At 65.3% G+C, this 24,735-nt stretch overlaps 1 protein-coding gene across 5 annotated transcripts; it reads left to right on the plus strand.

Moving 5' to 3' along the window:
• Positions 1 to 718: 718 nt before the first annotated feature.
• Positions 719 to 24,183, plus strand: GRIN1 (glutamate ionotropic receptor NMDA type subunit 1). Of its 5 annotated transcripts, XM_069474847.1 has the most exons (21): positions 719 to 976; positions 3,217 to 3,351; positions 5,570 to 5,746; positions 7,572 to 7,634; positions 8,396 to 8,496; positions 12,550 to 12,671; positions 12,745 to 12,919; positions 15,343 to 15,487; positions 15,585 to 15,668; positions 17,574 to 17,715; positions 17,793 to 17,920; positions 18,481 to 18,645; positions 18,714 to 18,832; positions 18,936 to 19,048; positions 19,118 to 19,266; positions 19,370 to 19,527; positions 19,747 to 19,908; positions 20,115 to 20,224; positions 20,307 to 20,452; positions 21,729 to 21,839; positions 24,115 to 24,183. In XM_069474847.1, exons 1-21 carry the CDS (start codon positions 719 to 721, stop codon positions 24,181 to 24,183), a joined length of 2,832 nt encoding a protein of 943 aa, XP_069330948.1. The 5 variants fall into 5 exon arrangements, with proteins under 5 accessions (XP_069330948.1, XP_069330950.1, XP_069330947.1 ...); XM_069474849.1 differs by lacking the exon at positions 21,729 to 21,839; XM_069474846.1 differs by lacking the exons at positions 7,572 to 7,634; positions 24,115 to 24,183 and adding an exon at positions 23,767 to 23,883.
• Positions 24,184 to 24,735: the final 552 nt, after the last annotated feature.

Below are 24,735 nucleotides of genomic sequence, written 5' to 3' on the forward strand. Positions count from 1 at the left end.
AGCGGAGAGGAGTCCCAGCGTCGCGCCGCCACGCACGGCTCAGAGCCTCCCCACGCCTCGGGGTGTACATCCCGCAAGCGCCGGCCCCGAAATACCTGCGCTGCGGGTGAGGACTCGTGCGCGCGCACGGAAGCCACGCGTTCGGTCATATAAAGACATGCAAGGGCACAGGCTGCACGCGGTGCCAGGACCCCTCTGACGTTCCCAAGCTCCGCCGCCTGCAGCGCGGGTCACCGTCCTAGGCCCCCCGCACGCGCACACACGCACGCGCGCACACGCACCGGCGCTGCCCGGCTCACGCGCGCTCCGACAGACGCTCCCGCGAACGCAGGCGCGCGCCGGAGCGGGAGGCGCCCCTCGGCTCGTGCTGGGAAGCGGGGGCGGCGGGAGGGTGGGAGACGCTGGCCCCGCTCGCAGCTCCGCAGCTGCCGCAGTCGCCGCGGCGTCGGGACCAGGAGCAGCGCAGCCGCGGAGCCGCCGTGTCCCCTCCGCGCAGGGCGCTCGGTCAGCGCCGGGACCCGCGTCAGCACCGCGGACAGCGCCCCCGCACGCTCGAGCGCCCTTGCCCGGACCCGCGCCGGCACCTCGGCCCCCGGCGAGACGCGGCGTCCTCAGCCCCCGGGCGGGCGGCCGCAGGACAGCCGGGGCGCCCGCGGGGGACGCGCCGAGGGCGCCGCGTTCGCGCTGCCCCGAGCCAGGCCCGCGGCGGCCGGAGCCCATGAGCACCATGCGCCTGCTGACACTCGCCCTGCTCTTCTCCTGCTCGGTCGCCCGCGCGGCGTGCGACCCCAAGATCGTCAACATCGGCGCGGTGCTGAGCACTCGGAAGCACGAGCAGATGTTCCGCGAGGCCGTGAACCAGGCCAACAAGCGGCACGGCTCCTGGAAGATCCAACTCAATGCCACCTCCGTCACCCACAAGCCCAACGCCATCCAGATGGCCCTGTCGGTGTGCGAGGACCTCATCTCCAGCCAGGTGCCCGCCCGTCCCCTCCCCCACGACCTCCCCGCCTCCTCCCCCCACTCTCCCAGTCCCAGTTCACTCCATTCTTTGCAGCGCCCTCCCTCCCCTTAGGAGACCACCCTGGAGTCAACTGGCTCCTCTGGAGAGGTGAGGTCTCTCCAGGGACCAACACCGGGGGCTGCTGGTTCCCCCATCTCAGCCCCAGGCTGGTCACCTGCCACCCTGCCTGGTCCTCAGAAGGCCTCTGGGCTCCAGGCCCTTGGCTGGTGTGTCGGCATGGGGGGGTGGGCATTCTGGGCACAGGGGCAGAAGTGCCCATCCCAGCCACAGGCCTGCGCTGCAGAGCTTTAAACAGAACGGGGCCTGGGGCCTTCTTTGTTTCTGCTTCCAGATTCTCCTACCCTTCCTCCGGCCCTCCCCCTGTCCATGGGTCGGCCTGAGACGGGAAGGGGCCCAGGTGTGGAGCAGGCTGCTTTGTGGGATGGGAGTGGGGCTGTCAGGGCACAGCATGGGAGCTGTGGGCGCCGGCTGTGCTGCGGGGGCGGACCGACTCCTGAGATTTTGCTGTCAGGGCTGTCCGCCCTGGGCTGAGCTGCCTGCTGAATTCCAATGAAGCTGTGAGCAGCACCGCAATGCAGCCTTTTATGTAAGAGGCAGGACAGACACCAGGCAAGTGCTGCTCACACATGCTCACCTGATGGACACAGCACACGCATGGACAGGCGTGCTCACGCGCACACACATGTGCATTCACTAGTGCATGTTTGTGCACCTCAGGGTTGCACAGGCAATGGCACAGGTACATCCATGGAAACGTGCTCATGTGCCACACACCAGTCATGCACACACAAGTATATCAACATAGATATGTTTGGCATACAATACATACATACCCCAGCACGAGTTCACGAACACCCTCATGCTCACATGCATACACTTGCACACACACGCCCATACGAACACTGGCCATGGCCCTTTACTGGGCACCCATGCGTGGAGACTGGAGGGGACAGCCAGGGCGGGAGAGCCAGTCCAAGTAGCCGCAACCACAGGGTCCATGCCAGTGTTGCTCAGAAATCCCCTCCCCACCTCACAAGCCATCCCATGCCCCACCCACAGAGGGCACCAAGGGACAGGACTGGGTGACGTGTCTGTGGCCAGGGGCTTCAGTCACGTGTTCCATCTGAGGAGGGACACGGAGGCGTGGCGTCCAGGAATGCAGGCAGGGCCCTTATCGGGGAATGCCTTCTCCAACGTACAGCCTTGCTGTCTGTGGGCATTGCCCCCAGAGCAAGGGCAATAACAGCTGTCACTCGTAGAACGCACCTTCTGGTCCAGGCACTGTCCTGACATGTGGGGCTGTGCACTGCACCCCTTACCACCATTTGCAGAAGCAAGTGGGACCTGTGGCTCTAAAAGGCACAAGCAGAGTTGGGGACAGACACTGGTGTTTCCAATATGAGGGTGGTGAGGACTCTCAGCCGTCTTCCTCCCTCCCTGCCTTGGGAGGAGCTGCAAGAGGAAGGGAGGCGTCCACTCCAGGGAGTGGAGCCACTGGCCTCGGGTGCACCCAGCGTGGGCCTTGGTCATGGCAGGAGGCTGCACTGCCTGCCTTCCTGGAGGAGGAGGCCAGCACCCAGGTCAGGGCTGGGTCTTATTCAGATAGAGCCCATCTCGGGCCCAGCCCCGGGGGCACTAGCAAGAAGGACGGGGGGGGGGTCCCTTGTGGAGCTCCCCTCAACCTGAGGCAGGCCATGGGAGCTGCTGCCCTGTCCGGGGTGCTGGCCTCCACCCACCTGACCCAGGACAGGGCACAGCCTGAGTGTCAACCTCCTGGTTCAGGACCAGCTGTGCTCCCCAGCCCACCCTGGGGTGCATCCATGCTCAGGTGGGGGGCGCAGGCCCCAGGGGACATATGATATGTCACCCTGCCCTTCAGAGGCCTCACAGTCTGGCCTAGGGCTGCCTCTCCAAGGCTCCCGGCCAGCAGTTTAAAGAGTGAAGGGGACCAGGCAGGGCCTGTCCTCCTCTGTGTGTGGCATCTGCTCCACCTCTGCAACCAGTTTACAGATGGTCATGGGGTCTGCTCCCCTGCATGTGGGGGTGTGTCCAGAGCTGTGAGCCCACCAGTGGTGCCACCCAGACCCTCCTGTGGCCTGCTGGGCTCAGCTCCTGCTGCTTCCGGATCCTGGACTCTGGTGCAGTGCCCGGCCCACCCCCACTGGAGCTGACCCTGTGTCCTGTGTCCACAGGTCTACGCCATCCTAGTTAGCCACCCGCCTACCCCCAACGACCACTTCACTCCCACCCCCGTCTCCTACACAGCCGGCTTCTACCGCATCCCCGTCCTGGGGCTGACCACCCGCATGTCCATCTACTCAGACAAGGTGAGCCCAGGGCCATGCGTCGTGCCGGGCAGGTCTCCGCCCTTGGGAGACACTCACACGTGACTCACACACACCACACACTCGTGGTCTCACGCACACTCGCACACACTCACGCACACTCACGCACTCCCACTGTCCAACTCACACGCTGTCGCTCACCCATTCACGCCCACACGCATACTCACACGTTCGCGTTCGTAGGCAGACACCCTCACACTCACACTGGCACAGGCAGGTGGCCGGCAGGTGACAGGTACCAATTACATCCCTCCAGAGGGGAGGTCCCCGAGGGCTGGGGGAAGGGAAAACAGGGAGGCTTCCTAGACAGGTGGACTTGGAAGGGGGAGTTTGGAGAGCTGGGGAGCAGGGCCCCAGGAGGAGGAAAAGCTTCGGAGGAATGGGGGTGCACACGCCGCCGTGAGGGCCGTGGTTACCGGCCTCTCCCACGGCCGGGCAGGGGTGGAAAGTGACACCCCGTTTGCACAGAGTGGGTGGAGGAGGCAGCTCACGCAGAAGTGGCCTCGGAGCTCCGTGCCCCACGAGCTGCCAGCACCCCAGCCCAGCCTCCTGTAGAGCCCTTGTGGCCCATGGGCTGGGGCAGGCGGTCTCCATCCAATCCTGGAACCGCAGCTAGAAGAGCGGAGAGGCGCCCAGTCAGCTTTGCAGGGAACTCTAGCCCGGAGAGGACGGGACCTGCCTTAGCGCACACATCCCTCCGGGAGGACCCACTAGCTGAGGATGCAGACTGGGCTCTGGGAAGCTGGAAGGGCCACCACAGCCTGCTCCCAGCCACCCTGCAGGCCTAGGGCCACCTGCAGACACACCTGGAGGGGCCACATGGCAGGGGCTATCAGTCTTGATGCCAGGCCTTCTGAGTCCCCCATCTTCTCCAGACTGCTCCTGCCTGGGGCCGCAGTCCCAGAGGGAGCTGCCTTAGGGACAGAGATGGTCCCAGCCACGCCCAAGCACATGGGGGGATGGGATGGGTTTGCCCTCAGGTGAGAACAGACCCTCGTCCAGCTCTGAAAGCCCTGGCATGCCCTGAGGTGCCCAGACTGCTCCTCCCAGGTGACTTCACCTTTGGCCCTGAGGAGTGGGGGTCTCATTCCTGTGCCCTCTGGCCACAGCCTCCTTCACCCCCTGGGCACTAGTTTGCTCATCTGTAAAGGGGGAAAATGGCCTACTAGGAAACAGTCAGGGCGGAGGAGAGGCGGAGAGCGGCACCTCAGGCAGGGCCAGCCCACGGGCGGCCAGGGCAGGGCCAAAGCCTGCAGCTCCGCCCGGCCCACTCACGGCCCAAACCAACCACCCTTGAGCCCAATACATGATCAAAAAGGCCAGCCCAGGAGGCTGGCAGCCCCATGGCCAGGCAATGCAGACAGGGTCAGGGGACATTCTTCACATCGAGGCACTGCCCCCAGCCTTGAAGAGGGCACAGGTGGCCTCAGAAGACCACAAGATCAGTGTGGTGCCACAGGGCCGCTGCAGGGACCATGCTCACCCGCACAGACATGGAGACCCAGGCCGAGCAGGCAGGGCTGCTCCTGGCCGTGCTGGCGTGCGGGAAGCAGGGCAGGGCTGGTGAGCAAGGACTGGGACTCGGGAAGAGGGGACACATGGCCCAAGAGTGAGGACTTCCTAATAAGTAGTTACTGCACTTGGGAAGGACTCCAGGTGCAGCCCCGTGGGGTCCTTGAGAGGCTGCCTGTCAGTGAGAGTCTTCTGAGCTCAAGTTGTCCAAGGAAGAGGTGGGCTGCCGGGGACGGGTGAGCTCACCCAAGGAGCAACTCCACAGGGACGGTGTCCCTGTCAGGGTGCTGCTGTGGCAGTGCCCAGACTCACATTAGGCGGGGGAGGAAAGGCCAAACAGGGTGGCGCCTGGCAGGAGGAAGTGGGGTTCCCAAGGCCCAGCAAGTGTCCCCAGCAGGGAGGAAGTGGGGTTCCCAAGGCCCAGCAAGTGTCCCCAGCAGGGAGGAAGTGGGGTTCCCAAGGTCCAGCAAGTGTCCCCAGCAGGGAGGAAGTGGGGTCTCCAGGGCCCAGCAAGTGTCCCCAGCAGGGAAGAAGTGGGGTCTCCAGGGGCCAGCAAGTGTCCCCAGCAGGGAGGAAGTGGAGTCTCCAGGGCCCAGCAGGTGTCCCCAGCAGGGTGGGGCCGGGCAAGAGGATGTGGGGTCCCCAGGCCGGTGGTGTCTGCCCTGCCTCAGCGCCCCTGTGCCCACAGAGCATCCACCTGAGCTTCCTGCGCACCGTGCCGCCCTACTCCCACCAGTCCAGCGTCTGGTTCGAGATGATGCGCGTCTACAGCTGGAACCACGTCATCCTGCTGGTCAGCGATGACCACGAGGGCCGGGCGGCGCAGAAGCGCCTGGAGACGCTGCTGGAGGAGCGCGAGTCCAAGGTGAGGGCCGGGCCGCGGCGGGCCTCGCGGAGCAGGAGGAGAGGAGCGGGCGCCCGCTGTGTCTGTGGCTCCGTGTGTGAACACCTTTCTCTCCATCGTGCATGGTCAGCAGCACCACGTCTGGCAGCGCCCGCCCCAGCCTGTCCTCCGCTCATTTCACTTGCTTTTGCCATTAGTCGAAATCTCCTTCGTGTCAGTCCCTGCCGGGCGAGGGCTGGACCACCTGGAGCTCCGCAAACACCCCACCCCAGCCCGTCATTGGCTGCCGCCTGCGGCGCCAGCCAGCCTGTGACCGTGACCGGGGCGCTGCCTCCGCCAGCCCACCCCTCCCTGGGGCGCTGCTCTCCACCGCGATGGCGGCCGCGAGCCCCCCCCCTGAAGGCCCCAGCCCCTGCCTGCTGGGACACCTTCCGTGTCCTCCCCCAAGCCTGCAGCCCACAGCTCACCAAGCCCAGACACAGACACCCACCATCCCACCCGGCCTGGCCCCCCAGGCTCCCCCGCCTCCCACCACAGGACTCAGCTCTGGGCCCTTGCCAGGGCCCCCAGCCCAGCCCAGCCTGAGTCCACTCTGTGCGGCTGCGGAGGGATCAGAGCCAGGGTTTCTGGGGGTCCAAATGACCCCTGCCCCCTTCCTTGCCCTGTCCTTTCCTGAGGAGGAGCTGGCGCTCAGCAGAAGAGACCCAGGAGCCCCAGGGCCCTGGGCGCTCGGCACCCCGGCCATGGCTCCCGGGCCAGGCGGAGAGTGAGGGAGGCCTAGGCTGAGAGGGGCCCGGAGGCCAGACCCAGGGAGCGGTGGGGAAGCATGTTCTGTCCGTGAAGTCAGCGCTGGCTTCATCAAACTTAGCGCCAACCTGGCCCCCCCAATGTGCCACGGGCCCCTGGAGGGAGCAGAAGGCCCGGGTTGGGGGGTTGAAGCCAGAGGGCAGACCAGAGGGTCTGGGGGGTCCTGCCATGGGGTGTCTGCTGAATCTGGGTGGGGGGCTGCCTGCGAGCTCCGAGGGCCCCCCAAGACCGTGCCCCCTCAGGTGCAGCACCCAGGAGGCACCTCAGCTCCCGGTGTGTGCACCCATGGCCACACTCACACCCTTGCACACCCAGCCACCTGCCCCCTCACAGGCGCACCCTGGCCGTCATCCCAGACACCTCCTCACAGGCCGCACCGCCCACCCCGGACTCAGACCCCGCCACCGCCCACCTCCACAGCCGGACACACGGGTGCCCTCCCCACCTGAGTGCTCACCCTCACTGCACCCCCAGCCCCCACGGCACTCGGACCACGCTGGCCCTGCCCTGCCCTGTAGCTCCCGTGGACTAGCTGCCCACGCAGATGCCACGGACACGTGCCGGCAGGCCCACATGTGCACACACATCCTCTCGGGCCTACACATGGGCGCGGGCGCGGGCACACCAGTCAGTGAGAACACCTCGGCTTCTAGAGGGGCAGGAGGGAGGACAGGGGGGAGGCCTGAGGTGGGAGGGGGAGGGCACTGCTGGGGCCACACGTAGGTGCATGGCAGGGTGGGGGTGGCAGGGGGACCCGAAGGGTGGGTGCGGACAGGGCCTCCCTTTCTCCCAGGAGCAACCAGCCCCAAGAGCGTAGCTTCGCGGCAGGGAGCCTCCGTGGCCCCGCCCCCGCGCCCCCTGCCCCCAGCTCCGCCCCAGCCCCCAGCCCCGCCCGGGCCTCGGTGTTTGCGAGCTCCAGGTACGTGCCCGTCTGCAGACGTGCCGAGGAGGTGGTGTGATTGCTTTAGCGCCGTCATTTTCAACCGTTTATAATCTTCTTCTGTGTCTGCATATTTTCTCTGTGCACATTATTCATCAGAGTAAAAAAAGGAACTATGAAAACCTCGACCAACTGTCCTATGACAACAAGCGCGGACCCAAGGTATATATGCATGGACGTGCACGCCACCCACCGACTAGGGAGCCCTGGCCTCCTGCGCCTCGGCCACTAGGGCCGCTGTCAGGCCCAGCCGCCGAGCCGCAGGCCCGAGCAGTGAGGAGAGGCAGCAGGCAGCAGGCAGGAGAGGGCAGGCAGGCGAGGGCAGGCGTGGGCAGCGTGGGTGCTGAGGCCCACCGCTGTGACCCCGGCCTGCACCCTCGAGGCAGGCACGGCTGCAGGAGGAGCTGCTCTCCGGGAAGTGCATGCGAATCTCCGGGACCCCCAGGGTTTCCTCGTGGAACCCAGGAGGGCGCCCGCCACTGGGCCACCCGCTCACCGGGCCAGGCCGCCTCTGCGGGCCGTGGAATCAGACCTGAGAGGATCTCCTGTGGTTTTGGAAAAGTCGGCCCTGTCTCTGCTCCCGGTTCCAAAACTTTGGTTTCCTGTCCGCTGCACGCCTGGTTCTGAGTCTGGGTCCATTCAGCTTGCATGCTCAGAGCAGAGTGAGGACAGATGAGGTGCGAGACCAGAGAGAGCAGAGGCAGCGCGCAGGAGCGCCAGCAGGCTGAAGACAGAACACGAGCTTCGAAGCCAGGCCAGGCGAGGAGCGAGGAGGCAGGTGGCAGGCGCAGGTGGCAGGCACAGGCCTCGGCAGCCCTAGCTAAGCTGCCTCGGGGTTCCTAGCGGCTGCGGCCGGACTCTCGCCCCTGAGGCACTATGTCCCCTGCCCCCGCTGCTGGCTAACACCCCTGCTCACACCACAGGCAGAGAAGGTGCTGCAGTTCGACCCGGGGACCAAGAACGTGACGGCGCTGCTGATGGAGGCTCGAGAGCTGGAAGCCCGCGTCATCATCCTCTCTGCCAGGTGAGGCCGGGCTGCGCCCTCCCCCTTCCCCAGGCTGTGCCTGGGCCAGGCGCCCACCGTCTGGGCCAGAGCTGGGGCACCGTGGGGCAAACGAGCTTCAGATTCCAAAACACCCTCACCAAGGAGAGCCCCACTCCACCCCCCACACACCCCCTCACACCCGTTGACCTGGCCCATGTGACACCCTCCATCTGTCCCTCACTCCCTGGGCCGTCCCTCCTTGCAGTGACTTGCTAGCACTTGCCCTGAGCTGGGCTTTTGGGGTGGGAGATGGATAAGGCCCGCCCTTGGGGAGCCCAGGACTTAAGGAGGCTCCTCTGCAAACACGGCCTGGGGGAGAAACAGGCAGGTGTGCTGGAGGGCCAGGTGCAAGGCCCGCGCAGGGAGGGGGCAGCCCTACCGAGACCGGAGGACAGGAGCAGCTGGACACGGGAAACCGGGCCGGGGCCTAAGAAAACCAGGCTGCCCTGGGCAGGCCCTGACCCCACACCACGACCTTGGGGAACAGCCTGCGGTAAAAATCTCCCTATTGGCCAGTGGCCAGGTTCTCCTGGGAAGGGAGAGGCTAGGCCACGGGGGAGGGCGGGGTGGGGAGCCCTTCCCGTGGGACATGCTGGCCTCTGTCTGCCCTGACCTAGAAGCTCTGCTCTGGAGGAGAGCTGCAGGGCCACCTTGCCCAGAGGATCTCACCCCAGCCCTGCTGCCCTCAGGAAAGAGCCGGCAACTCTGTCAGGGCGGGGGCCATTTGCACAGCCAGTCAACAAACCCTTGGGCACAGAGCCAGGTGCACCTCCTGCCCCCTGGGGCGCAGTTCAGGGTGGGGCCGGCCCCTCAGGCTGGAAGGCAGGCGTCTCCACGGCTGGATGGGGCTGGGGCCACGCCAGCAGATCCTCCCCGCCACACCCTCCCCCACTGGACAGTGGCGAGCCCCACTGCAGAGTCACGGGTCACCGGTCCACTCGCCCACCCAACCGCGGGCTCTGCGGGAGGGGCCTAAGGCTTTGAGAGAAAGGATTAAAGATGTGCTCAGGCAAGGTCGAGACTGCACAAGCCCCACCCAGGGTCTTATTTTTCTTTTTTTAAGTAATTAATTTATTTATTTTTAAATTTTTTTGTGAAGATGGAGTCTCACTGTATTGCCCGGGTTGGTCTTGAGCTCCTGGTCTCAAGCAATCCTCCAGCCTCAGCCTCCCAAAGTGCTGGGATCATGCTCTTGTTTTCTGATGCGTTTACACTTCCCTCACTCATCAGACTGGGGGTGGATCCAGAGGCTGTGGTGGGATAAAAGGATGGATGGGTGGGTGGACACACTTTCGCCATGGACAAGGTCTCACCAACCCAGACCTGCCAGACCCGTACATTATTATCAGAGTGACCAACAGGACACAGGCTAGAAAACCACATGTAGAACCAACCCACGGGACCTCACCATGCCCAGGTCCCGGCAGAGAGGCGAGCGGCCCCTTCCCCGCTGTTTTCTCTCTGACCAATGAGCCCTTAGGCCACACTCTGCAGCCTCAGAGACTCCCCTGGGCCGGCTGAGGGGCCACCCTGTATTGCCAGCCCTCAGTGTCAAGGACAAGTTTGCCAGACACGGCTCTAAGTAAAATGTCAACCCAGGGAAGGGGACGTGGTCACAGCAGGCAGATGCACGAACATGCACATGCACCAGGTGCAACACCATACACCACGCACACGAGCACATACCACATGATACCACATGTGCACACACATGCACACACCACACGTGCACAAATGTGTGCACACACCGTATGCACACCACTCACACACCCATACGCATGTACGTGTACCATGTACACACCACACACATGCACACAACACATGCACATATATACACACACACTGCACAGACACACATACCACACACACACATGCACACTATCATATACACCACACACACACTAATACACAGGCACCCACCTACATGCACGTACATAGATATACCACACATGCACGTACATCAACACATGCACATATACATGTACTTGTGTACACACCACGTGCTATGTACATGTCACATGCCATGCATATCCATACACTGCATACAGCATACATATCAACCACGTACTCACCAACACCCCGCTTCAGGACACATGTCAGGGCTGGAAAGAACCCCATCTTCTCAAACGCTGAGCCCCCGGGAGCAGAGGGCAGGCAGCCCCCGGCATGCCCACCCCCGGGAGCAGAGGGCAGGCAGCCCCCAGCGTGCCCACCCCCGGGAGCAGAGAGCAGGCAGCCCCCAGCGTGCCCAGCCCCGGGAGCAGAGGGCAGGCAGCCCCCAGCATGCCCACCCCCGGGAGCAGAGGGCAGGCAGCCCCCAGCATGCCCACCCCCGGGAGCAGAGGGCAGGCAGCCCCCAGCGTGCCCAGCCCCGGGAGCAGAGGGCAGGCAGCCCCCAGTGTGCCCACCCCTGGCAGCAGAGGGTGCAGCAGCAGACACAGGCCTCCAACCCCAGAGCTTCCACCTGTCACATGGGCTCCTCCTCAGTGAAGGCTATTGAAGGTGTTTTGCAGAGAGACTTCATTAAGCCAATCTTAATTTTTAGCCAATTTTCTATAGAGTGCGAAGAATTTGTTTCTAAAACTTTCATTTTTATTTTCCTGAAATTGTCTTTGTTGGTATCAGCCATTTCCATAGAACAATCTGATGAGTTTTGATGGATGGATCAGGCTTTTGTTTACAACCATTTTGCTGATCATAATCATTCCACCACGTTGATATCACAGACCCCAACTGTGTCAAGAAGATGGGCTTCTCTGTCAGGTCTTGGAGGGCACAGCCGACAGCAGGTGCTCTGTGCCTGGACATGCACGGCCTGGGTCTCACCGGGCTAGCGTTGCCGTGTTCCGTGTGCAGAGCCTCTGCCAGAGGCTCTCACTTGGGTGGCTGGGCTGGTGCTGCCTGGCGCACCTCTATTTTGTGTTGCTTACGTCCACCAATAGCATTGCCATGAAGAGCAAACACTGAAGGTTTGCATTTCTTCTTGGGCTAACCCTTGAGAACACTGGGAGCGGACCCCTTGGGAAGCTGAGGGCCACCTTGGTTTCCAGCGTCAATCCAACCCTCGGGCAATCCGTCCAACCCACGGCGCCTGCTGCCCATCATGCACTGCAGAGGCAAAGCGCCAGTGGTGGTCCAGGCCCACCCAGAGCCAGGTCAGGCCCTGAGGGGGAGGGGGAGGATCCCCAGTGGCGCCAGAGCCCCACCGGCCCCCAGGCCCTTGTCATGACCAGAGAAGCTCCGGCCCCAGGGGCTCCCGTCCCCTGCTTCATTGTCCACAGGCTCACCCACGAGGACACCCTAAGACCTCAAGGTGCCTACAAGGTGAGGCTTGCCTGAGTTCTGTCCTCCTGGTGGCCCTGGCCCGGTGGCACAGGGGAGCAGCTGCAGTGCAGACTCCAGGAGGCAGAGCAGCCCTGGTCTCTGCGGCAGCTCCTGGGGCACTGGGTCCCTCCACAGCATCTCACCAACCCAGACACATCTGGACACGGAGGACCAGAGGAGTGCAGTTTGCCAAGGAGGTTGCAGGAGCTTGGGTGCTGGGGTGGACTGTCTAGGCACAGAACTGACACTGTCACTTACCAACACTTGCAAGCTCATGTGCCTCAGTTTCCCCTCCTGACACAGAGGTAGTACTGCTTCCGGCCCCCTAGGGATGCTGTGAGGTTTGGATCAGATAATCCACATAAAGCACTTAGAACACTGCCTGGTATCTGGCAAGTGATGAGGAAGTGATGACCCACCGCCAGGGGTCTTCCTGAGGAGAAGGAGGGGCCCCGGGAGCACAAGCAGAGGGGACAGGCAGGAAGTCAGTCCCCTGAACCAGGTATCAACCTGCCTCCAAAGGCAGGGGGCCAGCCACAGAGGTCTGGGAGGCTCCTGGGGTCTCCTGGCCCAGGTGCAGGCGGGGCGCAGGGTGGGCCAGACCGCTCTGCGGGGTCTGCAGGCCTCGCTCCGGGAGGGTCCGGGGGCGGACTGCGCTCGGAGGCGGAGGACTGGGGTTCGGGCCCTTCAGCCCCGTCTGCCCCACAGCGAGGACGACGCTGCCACCGTGTACCGCGCAGCCGCGATGCTGAACATGACGGGCTCGGGGTACGTGTGGCTGGTTGGGGAGCGCGAGATCTCGGGGAACGCCCTGCGCTACGCCCCGGACGGTGAGTGCGGGGCCGCCGCGGGCGGGGGGAGGGTCCCGCGCGCTCTGAGCCGCCCCCTCCCCCTTTCTCGCAGGCATCATTGGGCTGCAGCTCATCAACGGGAAGAACGAGTCGGCGCACATCAGCGACGCCGTGGGCGTGGTGGCGCAGGCGGTGCACGAGCTCCTGGAGAAGGAGAACATCACCGACCCCCCGCGCGGCTGCGTGGGCAACACCAACATCTGGAAGACCGGGCCGCTCTTCAAGAGGTGGGGCCGCCTGCGAGGGGTGGGGGGCGGCCTGCAAGGAGTTGGGGGGACTGCTCTGCCAGAGGTGGGGCCGCCTGGGAGGGGTGGGGGCGGCCTGCAAGGAGTTAGGGGGACCGCTCTGCCAGAGGTGGGGCCGCCTGGGAGGGGTGGGGGCGGCCTGCAAGGAGTTGGGGGGACCGCTCTGCCAGAGGTGGGGCCGCCTGGGAGGGGTGGGGGCGGCCTGCAAGGAGTTAGGGGGACCGCTCTGCCAGAGGTGGGGCCGCCTGGGAGGGGTGGGGGCGGCCTGCAAGGAGTTGGGGGGACCGCTCTGCCAGAGGTGGGGCCGCCTGGGAGGGGTGGGGGCGGCCTGCAAGGAGTTAGGGGGACCGCTCTGCCAGAGGTGGGGCCGCCTGGGAGGGGTGGGGGCGGCCTGCAAGGAGTTAGGGGGACCGCTCTGCCAGAGGTGGGGCCGCCTGGGAGGGGTGGGGGCGGCCTGCAAGGAGTTGGGGGGACCGCTCTGCCAGAGGTGGGGCCGCCTGGGAGGGGTGGGGGCGGCCTGCAAGGAGTTAGGGGGACCGCTCTGCCAGAGGTGGGGCCGCCTGGGAGGGGTGGGGGCGGCCTGCAAGGAGTTAGGGGGACCGCTCTGCCAGAGGTGGGGCCGCCTGGGAGGGGTGGGGGCGGCCTGCAAGGAGTTAGGGGGACCGCTCTGCCAGAGGTGGGGCCGCCTGGGAGGGGTGGGGGCGGCCTGCAAGGAGTTGGGGGGACCGCTCTGCCAGAGGTGGGGCCGCCTGGGAGGGGTGGGGGCGGCCTGCAAGGAGTTAGGGGGACCGCTCTGCCAGAGGTGGGGCCGCCTGGGAGGGGTGGGGGCGGCCTGCAAGGAGTTAGGGGGACCGCTCTGCCAGAGGTGGGGCCGCCTGGGAGGGGTGGGGGCGGCCTGCAAGGAGTTGGGGGGACCGCTCTGCCAGAGGTGGGGCCGCCTGCGAGGGGTGGGGGCGGCCTGCAAGGAGTTAGGGGGACCGCTCTGCCAGAGGTGGGGGCCACCTGCGAGGGGTGGGAGGCGGCCTGCAAGGAGTTGGGGGGACCGCTCTGCCAGAGGTGGGGGCCACCTGCGAGGGGTGGGGGCGGCCTGCAAGGAGTTGGGGGGACCGCTCTGCCAGAGGTGGGGCCGCCTGGGAGGGGTGGGGGCGGCCTGCAAGGAGTTAGGGGGACCGCTCTGCCAGAGGTGGGGCCGCCTGGGAGGGGTGGGGGCGGCCTGCAAGGAGTTGGGGGGACCGCTCTGCCAGAGGTGGGGCCACCTGCGAGGGGTGGGGGCCGGCCTGCAAGGAGTTGGGGGGACCGCTCTGCCAGAGGTGGGGCCGCCTGCGAGGTGAGCACAGTGCAGTGGGGCCTGCTGCCCACATCCTATGGACACTGTCCCCACTTCTCTCCTCTCCCCGCACCTCCTCAGGGCCACCACCTCTATTTGCATTGAGAGGGTGGGTCATCCACCCCTTTTCCAACACTGACACCCCTACGTCCACTCTCAGTAAAGTTGAAACTGCCTCCAGGGCTCCGGCCTGACCTTTCCACACCGCAGCCCATCCTGAGACAGCACCTGCCCCCATGGCGGCTGGCAGCCTTGGGAGGAGGCTCCTGGTGCAGGTGGGGTCTGGGAGCTTCCAAGGACCCAGGAGGCCAGACAGCCTGAGAACGGCAGCCACACCTGCAGAGAGCCAGGGCTGGCTGAGCCCCGCAGACCCAGGCGAACAGCTGCAGCGTTGCAGGAGCTGTTCTCAGAACCCCGAGGCAGCGTGCCACCCGGGGGGCGGGGAGGCCCCAGCCACTGAGTAGCCCGTGCAGAACCACTGTCCACAGCACCCAAAACAGGGGCACACATGTGAGTGCAGGTGTAGGCAGCACACGGGCACACATATGTACACACAGAGAGAGGCACGGAGCACACACCTGCCACAAGTACTGCGTGGGAGTGCACCCCACGCAGGGGTCACGTGTGCACCCCGGTTCACTGATAGCAGCCAGTGGGCACAGCACTCAGTTGCACACACAGCCAGACGCCAGGCTCAGCCTGCCTCCCTCCCTCACCGGCATGGGGGTCAGGCATCTCCTGGGCTTTGCTTCCTTCTCTGTAAAGCTAGGATGGTGGCCGTGAGGACCAAACACCCTTGCCCATGGAGATCCCTCAAAACAACGTCTGGCACCCAGAAGCCACTCAGCCATCACTAGCTGTGCTGCCCACCTGGTGCGGGCACACACTCGCTCCAGCTGTCGCTGGCTGTGCTGTGCCCACCTGGTGCGGGCACACACTGGCGCCATCCCTCAGACTCACAGCGAGAGTCTGCTGATCTTTCCATTCTTGGGGCCGGGGAGAAAGGAAGCTCGGGTTGCTCGGGAGGCCAGGGAGAGCGAGCACCCTGACACGTCTACACCATGGTGCTCCCCCACAGAGTGCTGATGTCTTCCAAGTATGCGGACGGGGTGACCGGCCGTGTGGAGTTCAATGAGGATGGGGACCGGAAGTTTGCCAACTACAGCATCATGAACCTGCAGAACCGAAAGCTGGTGCAAGTGGGCATCTACAACGGCACCCACGTAGGTGGGGGTCATGAGGGGGTGGGGGCTGGGGCCTTAGGGTCCTGGGGCCAAGACCCCTGCGTGGCCACCCTCCATCTCATACTCCCACCCCCAGGTCATCCCTAATGACAGGAAGATCATCTGGCCAGGTGGTGAGACGGAGAAGCCTCGGGGATACCAGATGTCCACTAGACTCAAGGTGGGAGCCCGACCAGCACCATCCCCAGCCCAGTCTCCCACCCAGCCTGCCAGGCCTGAGGGTGGGGGCAGTGAGGTCAAGGAAAGCAACTGGAGAAACCTGGGACAGGGTCTGCTGCTCCTGCCCTGGCACAGGCAGCAGGGAGGAGCCGCTACCTCCACCCTGCCTGCTCTCTCTCGCCCCCTGCTGACCCAACCCTACTTAAGTCTGGGGAAGTCATCTGGGACAGGACTCCCTTGGGGAAGAACTGATGGGGGACAGTGGGGCAAAGGGATGGTCATTCTGTGTCCTGGTGCAGACCTCAGCTTCGCACTTGCTGTTCTGAGTCCTGGCCTCCCACAGCCTGCGTCCCTCCTACGGGTGGCCAGCCCCACGGCCTCCTGGTGTGACTAGGTCAAAGTGTCCTCTCCCACCCTGGCCTCCCTGCAGCTCTCCCCTGCAGTGGCACATCCCCTTCTTGGCTCTCCCTGGGCCTCTGGGAGCCTGTCCCCTGCTGGCTTCCTCCTCACAATGTCTTTTCCTCAGCCTGACACGTGCGTTCCTTTGCGCTCATCCAGGGGCCCCTCTCTGCTTCCAGGGTGCTCTCCCAGGGACCCCCCTGCTGAACCACTCCACACCCCCACCACACCCACACCAGCCCGGCCAGTACCACAGACCACCAAAGGCAAGGACGTCACATGCAGTGTGCCAGGCAGCCCCCTCCTGGTCCTCACATGTCTCTCAGCCCTGTCTGCTTTCTCTGCACCCTACAGCAGGGCACCCCGTACCCTCCCACCAGACCACTTTGTCCACGCTTGCCCTTCTCTGCAGACAGGGTGGGGTTTGCCAGCACCAGTGTGGCATCTCCCTGCAGCTCAGACACCTCCCATGGAAAAGTCTGAAAGTGACAGTCAAAACACTAATGGCCAGAAGGCCCCGAGTTGTAGATGGCTTTTAACAACTTTGTTTCTGGCCTCACTGATTTTTTAAAAAGTACCAACAGAAATAATAGAAAACATAGGGAGCGTTTTAAAAAGAAAATAAGCTTCTTTAAGGACTCCCAGTCCTGCCAGGCACAGTGGCTCACGCCTGTAATCCTAGCACTCTGGGAGGCGGAGGCAGGAGGATAGCTCAAGGTCAGGAGTTCAAGATCAGCCTGAGCAAGAGCGAGACCACCTCTCTACTAAAAACAGAAAGAAATTAGCTGGACAACTAAAAATATATAGAAAAAATTAGCTGGGCCTGGTGGCACATGCCTGTAGTCCCAGCTACTCGGGAGGCTGAGGCAGGAGGATCGCTTGAGCCCAGGAGTTTGAGGTTGCTGTGAGCTAGGCTGACACCACAGCACTCTAGCCCGGGCAACAGAGCGAGACTCTGTCTCCAAAAAAAAAAAAAAAAAAAGGACTCCCGATCGCCCCAAGGATAAAAGCCAAAATGCTGCCCTGTCCCCAAGAGCCCACCGCCCACCACCCTCCTGCCTGGCTGAATGACGCTCGGCTCCTGCCACTCCATCAGGCAGCTCCCCCGGACCCCTCCTCAGCATGCCCTCACCCTGTATCTGTCCCCTGCCCGGGCTGCGGTCCCCTGAAAGACAGGAGGTGGGCTGAGGGACAGGCTGCCGTGGGGAGGAGGGGGACAGCTTGGCTCGGGGAAAGAACAGGACCACAGACAAGACTGCGGCTGCGGGGCAGCGGGCCAGGAGAGGCCGGTCCGTGGGCTTCAGCGGACATGTCCTTGTCCTCGCCGCACAGTGGGGGCAGGGACGGGGGCTCCTCGCCCCGAGAGGGCAGAGAGGTGCCGCTCACGCCCCGCGGAGAAAGTCACGTGCAAGCCACGCCGGGAGAGTGGCCCAGAGGGTTCCGCAGTCAGTCGGCCCTGGGCGGCCGAGGGTCCCGGGTCCAGGCCGGTCTCCCCTCCGCCCCGCAGATTGTGACGATCCACCAGGAGCCCTTCGTGTACGTCAAGCCCACGCTGAGCGACGGGACGTGCAGGGAGGAGTTCACGGTCAACGGCGACCCGGTCAAGAAAGTGATCTGCACCGGGCCCAACGACACGTCGCCGGGCAGCCGTGAGTGCCGGGCGCGGGCGGGGCGGGGCCGCGGGGCGGGGCGCCCGGGAGCCCAGCTGTCACCGCCCCCTCCCCAGCGCGCCACACGGTGCCGCAGTGCTGCTACGGCTTCTGCATCGACCTGCTCATCAAGCTGGCGCGCACCATGAACTTCACCTACGAGGTGCACCTGGTGGCCGATGGCAAGTTCGGCACGCAGGAGCGGGTGCGTGGTGAACACCTGCGGGCTGGGTGGGCGGGGGGGTCTGGGGCGGGGCCTGGGGGTGGGGCGGGGCCCGAGGTGGGCGGGGTCTGTGGGAGGGGCCTGCGGGCTGGACCTGGCCCGGGTGGGTGGGGCCCAGGGTGGGAGGAGTTTGTGGGCGGGGCCTGTGGGGGCCTTGGGCTGTGGCGGGGCCCTGAGTGGGCGGGAGTCTGCGGGCTGGGCCTGGCCCGGGGTGGGTGAGGCCCAGGGTGGGAGGGGTCTGCGGGCGGGGCCTGCGGCTGGGGCGGGGTCTTGGGCTGGGGCGGGGCCCGGAGTGGGCGGGGTCTGTGGGCTGAGGCGGGGTTTGTGGCCTGGGGCGGGCCCATGGTGGGCGGGGGCTGTGCGCTGGGGCGGGGTCGTGGTGGGCGGGGGTTGTGGGCTGGGGCGGGGCCCGGGCGGGCGGGGCCCGGGCGGGCGGGGCCCGCGGCAGAAGACCCCTGTGATGAGCTAGTTTTGCTTGGCTGGGACCTGTTGCAGGAGGGGCGGACGCTCTCCGCATGCGCACCGGCTCTGTCGCTCCGCAGGTGAACAACAGCAACAAGAAGGAGTGGAACGGGATGATGGGCGAGCTGCTCAGCGGGCAGGCGGACATGATCGTGGCGCCGCTGACCATTAACAACGAGCGGGCACAGTACATCGAGTTCTCCAAGCCCTTCAAGTACCAGGGCCTGACCATTCTGGTCAAGAAGGTGTGTAGGGCCCGGAGTGGGGTGGAGTCCTGGAGGCCCAGGCGGCCCTGACCGCCTGTCCCCTGCAGGAGATCCCCCGGAGCACGCTGGACTCGTTCATGCAGCCCTTCCAGAGCACCCTGTGGCTGCTGGTGGGACTGTCAGTGCACGTGGTGGCCGTGATGCTGTACCTGCTGGACCGCTTCAGGTGAGCGCGACCTGGGGTCCAGACACCTCATCTGCCGGGTGGGCGGGGCCAGGCAGGGTCCCCTCTCCTGCCCTCTCTCCCACCTGCCCTCTGCGCCCCGCAGCCCCTTTGGTCGGTTCAAGGTGAACAGCGAGGAGGAGGAGGAGGACGCGCTCACCCTGTCTTCGGCCATGTGGTTCTCCTGGGGCGTCCTGCTCAACTCTGGCATTGGGGAAGGTAAGGCCACACCCGGTCCCGTCCTGTTCCGCCCTGCTGTAGGGGAGCTGACTGAGCCTCTGCCCACAGGTGCCCCCCGAAGCTTCTCAGCACGCATCCTGGGCATGGTGTGGGCTGGCTTCGCCATGATCATCGTGGCCTCCTACACTGCCAACCTGGCAGCCTTCCTGGTGCTGGACCGTCCAGAGGAGCGCATTACGGGCATCAACGACCCGAGGGTGAGGCCTGGCCGGGCTGGAGGAGGGGGTCGTGAGGTTTGCTGGCATGTGCCTTGGGTAGGGTCTGGAAGAGCTGCTGTGAGCCCGCCCTCTGCCCCTGCAGCTGAGGAACCCCTCGGACAAATTCATCTACGCAACCGTGAAGCAGAGCTCTGTGGACATCTACTTCCGGCGGCAGGTGGAGCTGAGCACCATGTACCGGCACATGGAGAAACACAACTACGAGAGCGCAGCGGAGGCCATCCAGGCCGTGAGGGACAAGTGAGGGGCATGCGGGAGGCCATCTCGCAGGGCAGGATGATTGAGGGGGTAGGGAAAAGTGTAGCCTCCACCACACAGGGAAAAGTAGGCATGGGGAGCACCCAGGCTGGGGGCCACGGGCAGGCAATAGACTGGCAGGACAGAGGACAGCGTGTGGGCTGGGAGAGCGAGGGTAGCCCCCGACTGTGCAGGCTTCCCGACCCCCGCCTCTGTCGGCAGCAAGCTGCACGCCTTCATCTGGGACTCGGCGGTGCTGGAGTTCGAGGCCTCGCAGAAGTGTGACCTGGTGACTACAGGCGAGCTGTTCTTTCGCTCCGGCTTCGGCATAGGCATGCGCAAGGACAGCCCCTGGAAGCAGAACGTCTCCCTGTCCATCCTCAAGTGAGCGTGCCCGTGCCCCTGCGTCCTCACCTGCCTTGGCCACCCATCTCCAAGAGCCTCTCCGCTGGAGGTGGACACCCTCCCCTGTGCCTGACCCCACCAAGGCAGCACAGGGATGCCCCAGCCCAGGCCAGGCACTGCCCACTCTACAGCCACCCCCTGCAGGCCCCGCCCCACCTCAGTCTCCCACGCTCCTGCACCCACAGGTCCCATGAGAATGGCTTCATGGAAGACCTGGACAAGACGTGGGTTCGGTACCAGGAATGTGACTCACGCAGCAACGCCCCTGCGACCCTCACTTTCGAGAACATGGCAGGTGCGGCCCACTGACATGGGAGGTTATCAGTGGGCTGCAGCCCCTCTGGCCAGCAGCTGAGGCTCTGGGTCCTGGCACACAGGGGTCTTCATGCTGGTGGCTGGGGGCATCGTGGCTGGGATCTTCCTGATTTTCATTGAGATTGCCTACAAGCGGCACAAGGACGCCCGCCGGAAGCAGATGCAGCTGGCCTTCGCCGCGGTGAACGTGTGGAGGAAGAACCTGCAGGTAGGGCAGGCCACCTCCGAGGCCTGGTGCCCAGGGCCCGGCCTGGCCACAGCCCTCCTCCATCCCTGAAGGCCGTGGCACTGGCTCTGGCTCCCATGGGCAGGACTGGAGCTAGGAGCCAGGGCCGGGGCAGTGGTGAGTGCTCCCAGGGCACAGGGGCAGCGTTGGCGGGGGGCTGCCTGCAGGTGGCCACCCACTGCAAAGCCGGGCCGAGGGAGGCCACGCACCCTGCTCCAAGCCTCCCCCGGCCCCTCTGTCTCCAGAGTCGCCCAGTGGTACCCATTCCATAGGAAGGCAAGCAGGCAGGGTGAGACAGGCCACTTGTGTGTAGCACGTGAGTCCAAGATGCCTTTTGCCCTCCGCCGCCCCAAGCCCCCTGGACACCCTGTGGAGACCCTCTTTCCTGCTACGTCCTTGTGCTCCGTGATTCCAATCTGAATCGGGCCAGGCCCGGCCCTACCTGGTGCCCCAGGCTGTGTCCATGGGAATTTGTCGCCGGCAGGGGCAGCCTCAGCCCACCTGGGACAGGGTGGGTCGTGGGGCCTGCACAGGCCTGAGGGCTTGTGGCCCACGGTTGAGCTCCGGTTCACTCCATCTCTTCTCTTTCTCTGGGTGCGCTCCTGGAGCCTGTGTCCTGAGAGGAAGCTGGCACTGCAGCGAGGTTGGGGGCTGGGTTGCTGGAGCCCACACACCTCTCATCTGCCCATTCTTGCTCTTGGCCCCACAGGTCCCCTGGGGACCTGGCTGCTGCTGCCACTGGTGGGCCCAGGCTGTCCTGGCCAGCAGACCTGAGGCCAGAGTCCTGGGAGCTGCCTGTCTGTCACTCCAACTCCATCTCGACACCTGCCTTCCTTCGGCCCCTCGGCCCCTTCCTGAATCTTGGTGTGTGCCCCCTTGGGGGACAGTGGCCTCCTTGAAGAATGGCTGGTGTGGCCTGAGGGGAAACTCCTCCAGTCCTCGGAGGGCTCCTCCTCCTCGGACGTCTGTAATCCAGGGCCACCCCGGAGCCAGGGAGCCAGGCGGACCTCCCAGGAAGAGAGCCGGCTGGGACCCCCATACCCAGCCCCAGCACAAGCACAGTCAGGCCCAAGGCCCTGGGCAGAAGAGGCCACCCTCGAATGTCCAGCTGTCGGCCCATCTGTCCAGCACAGGGAGGCAGGCAGGAGCGAGGGCCTAAGTGGCCGGCCAGGCCGGGCAGCGGCCCACCGAGGAGCAGGCGAGGGCAGGTGTGGCCGCCACCCTTAGCCGTCTAATCACTTATACATATTCATTTTAGGATAGAAAGAGTGGTAGAGCAGAGCCCGACCCTAAAAAGAAAGCCACATTTAGGGCTATCACCTCCACCTTGGCTTCCAGCTTCAAGAGACGTAGGTCCTCCAAAGACACGGTAAGGGGGAGAGCACCCCAGTCCCACGTCTCCGACTCCTCCCTCGCTCCCCCGCCCTCCGTGTCTGTCTCCCACTCCCCCCATCCCACCCTCACCCACCTCGGACTCCCGAGGCCCCACCCTGCATCTCCACCCAGGCAGCTGCTGCCACACCGACTCTCCAGCCTCCCCGACCCCCGCTGGGTCCTCAGCTTTCCCGTGTGTCTCCGTTAGTCTGCCCTCCCCCGCCTCCCCCTGCCATGACCCACACGCCATCTTGAAGCCTGTCATGTCGTTGGTCAGTCAGTCAGCCTCACTGCCTCTCTGGGCCACATCTGAGGCCCTGGGAGCCCAGAGCGGCCCTGTCCCAGCTCCTCACCTGCTGGGAGGCCACACCACCTCTCTGTTACGTCCCTGTTTCTCTTGCCTCTCCCAGAGGGGCCCGCCGCCCTCACTCCCTCCCTGCGACGGCCCTGGAGGGGGTGGCTGTGATGTCCCATCCCGTCCGTCTGTCTGGCCGCCGGCCCCGCCCCCCAGACACCTGTCTCACCTGTCTCACCAGAGCCATGCGTGTTGCATCTTCCATGTGGTCTCTGTGTGGGCCGGGGGCTGGGGGCTGGGCCTGGGTCCATCTGGGTGGATGGCTGGGGCCTGGAGTTGGAACTGACCCCTGGCCACAGGGGGCTGTCAGCCAGGGAATAGGGTGGGACCAGAGGGGTGGCTCCCACTCCAGGCTGAGCAGGGGCCCTGCAGGAGGTCTGGTGGCAGCTCCCCGAGGGTCTGAGGACAGGCAGGGGCAGCCCTGCCAACCCAGGCCTGCAGAGCCCAGGCAAATCTGAGGTTCCCAGACAGAGGCCCAGGAAGGGGAGGCCTCCGAGGAGAAGACCACACCTCAGTTCCTGACCCACCCCCCAGGGGGTATCAGAGCCAGGCCGGCTGCCCTTTTGAGCCTAGAATCCCTCCCCACCCTGCCTCCTGCCTCAGGCAGCTTGTCATGGCACCAGATGTGCACATTTGGACCAAAGGCCCCCAGAATGGACCCCGCCCTGCTAGAGGCGCTGTGGTCCCAGCTAGCATGGTGGGGAGGGGCTGCCCAGAGAACCAGCACAGGCCTCAGCCAGTAGCTGCCCTGCAGCCCACAGGGGCTCCTGCCCAGGAAGGAAGGGATTTGTAGTCCTGCCCCCCCATGCTTGGGAAGAGGGGCAGAACTCCAGGGCACAGACAGGACTTGGCACAGAGCCACCCAAGCCCAAAGTGAAGCCCCAGGGTACCCCAAGAGGGCCCTGTGAAGTCTGGCTGCTCCGCTTCCTGGGGAGGGACGTGGCACGGGAAGGCGGTGGAGAGTGAGGGTCTGTGGGGCTGGGAGCAACTGGAGGCTCAAGGAGCAGGCGGAAGCACAGTCCCCAGGGCCCCTCAGGCCCAAGAAAGAGGGAGGGAGGATAGCTCGGCCCCAGAGGACTGTGGGATGGGCAGGCGGGGAAGAGGCTGGTCCCCCGCAGACAGGAGAGAGCCTCTGGGGAGCAGGCAGCCCAATGTGTGCAGGTGATAGGCCACTTTCAGAGGCTGCAGCTGGTGCGGGTGCAGCTCAGACACCTCGCAGCACCCTTCCGGGGACGCATTCCCAGCAGAATCTCCGCCTGAGCTTCCCTGGGCACCGCTCGGCATCTGGGGCCGCCCGTCCTGTAGGGCCGACTGCAGGGCACTGGCAGCTGGGGACTGGACGGGGAAGGGCAGCCCAGCTCCCACCCTGTCTCAGGGGCTGGGCGCCTGCTCGGAGGGAGGCCTGGGTGGGGGGCTCCTTCGGGCAGGGTGGGGTCGGTCTGGCTGCTGAGATCCTCTGCCCCTGTCCTGTGGCCCTTCTGGGCCAGGGCCACACTGGGCGCTGAGGGCTGGGGTCCCTGGCGGCCGGCGGGGCCGGCGGGTATTGATTGTTGGTTCTTATTTATAGAGCACCGGGGGTGGACGCGGCGCTTTGCAAAACCAAAAAGACACAGTGCTGCCGCGACGCGCTATTGAGAGGGAGGAGGGCCAGCTGCAGCTGTGTTCCCGTCATAGGGAGAGCTGAGACGCCCCGCCCGCCCTCTGCCCCTCCCCCGCAGACAGACAGACAGACGGACGGGACAGCGGCCCGGCCCACGCAGAGCCCCGGAGCACCACGGGGTCGGGGGAGGAGCACCCCCAGCCTCCCCCAGGCCGCGCCCGCCCACCCGCCGCCGGCCGGCCCACCCCGTCCCGCCCGCGCGAGCCCCCGGCGCGGGGCTGACGGGCGCCTTGTCTGTGTATTTCTATTTTGCAGCAGTACCATCCCTCTGATATCTCGGGCCCGCTCAACCTCTCAGATCCCTCGGTCAGCACCGTGGTGTGAGGCCCCCGGAGGCGCCCACCTGCCCAGTTAGCCCGGCCAAGGACACTGATGGGTCCTGCTGCTCGGGAAGGCCTGAGGGAAGCCCACCCGCCCCAGAGACTGCCCACCATGGGCCTCCGGGCTGTCCGCCCACCCGCCCTACTGCCTGGCGGGCAGCTCCTGCCGGACCGAGGTGCGGACCGGAGCGGCTGAGGACGGGTCAGAGCTGAGCCGGCTGGGCAGGGCCGCAGGGCGCTCCGGCAGAGGCAGGGCCCTGGGGTCTCTGAGCAGTGGGGAGAGGGCTTGACCGGCCCAGCGGAGGGGCTTGGAGCAGAGACGGCAGCCCCGCCCTGCGCCACGGCGGGGGCCACAGCCCCAGCTGGCCGGGCCGCCCTCTTCCAGCACCTGCGCTGCTCGGCAGCCTGAGCTCCACCCTCTCCTCTTCCTGCTGCACCCCACCCACGCCCCACCTCCCCTGGACCCCGCGCCGGGGCTGGCCCTGCCCTTCTCCCATGGCCGTCCCTGACTCCCCAGCAGGCAGCGCTGCCCAGAGGCGCGCTCGGGCTCCCAGCT

The sequence above is a fragment of the Eulemur rufifrons genome, chromosome 7 (assembly GCF_041146395.1).
Source record: "Eulemur rufifrons isolate Redbay chromosome 7, OSU_ERuf_1, whole genome shotgun sequence".
Taxonomy (NCBI): Eukaryota; Metazoa; Chordata; class Mammalia; order Primates; family Lemuridae; genus Eulemur; species Eulemur rufifrons.

What these genes read in the sequence shown, in the direction of transcription:
- GRIN1 (XM_069474847.1), top strand. Translation starts at nt 719, where the DNA reads ATGAGCACCATGCGCCTGCTGACACTCGCCCTGCTCTTCTCCTGCTCG. An exon ending in TGGAGGAGCGCGAGTCCAAG is followed by an intron (nt 5,747 to 7,571) that starts GTGAGGGCCGGG and finishes ATTATTCATCAG; the next exon opens with AGTAAAAAAAGGAACTATGA. An exon ending in TGACCATTCTGGTCAAGAAG is followed by an intron (nt 18,646 to 18,713) that starts GTGTGTAGGGCC and finishes TGTCCCCTGCAG; the next exon opens with GAGATCCCCCGGAGCACGCT.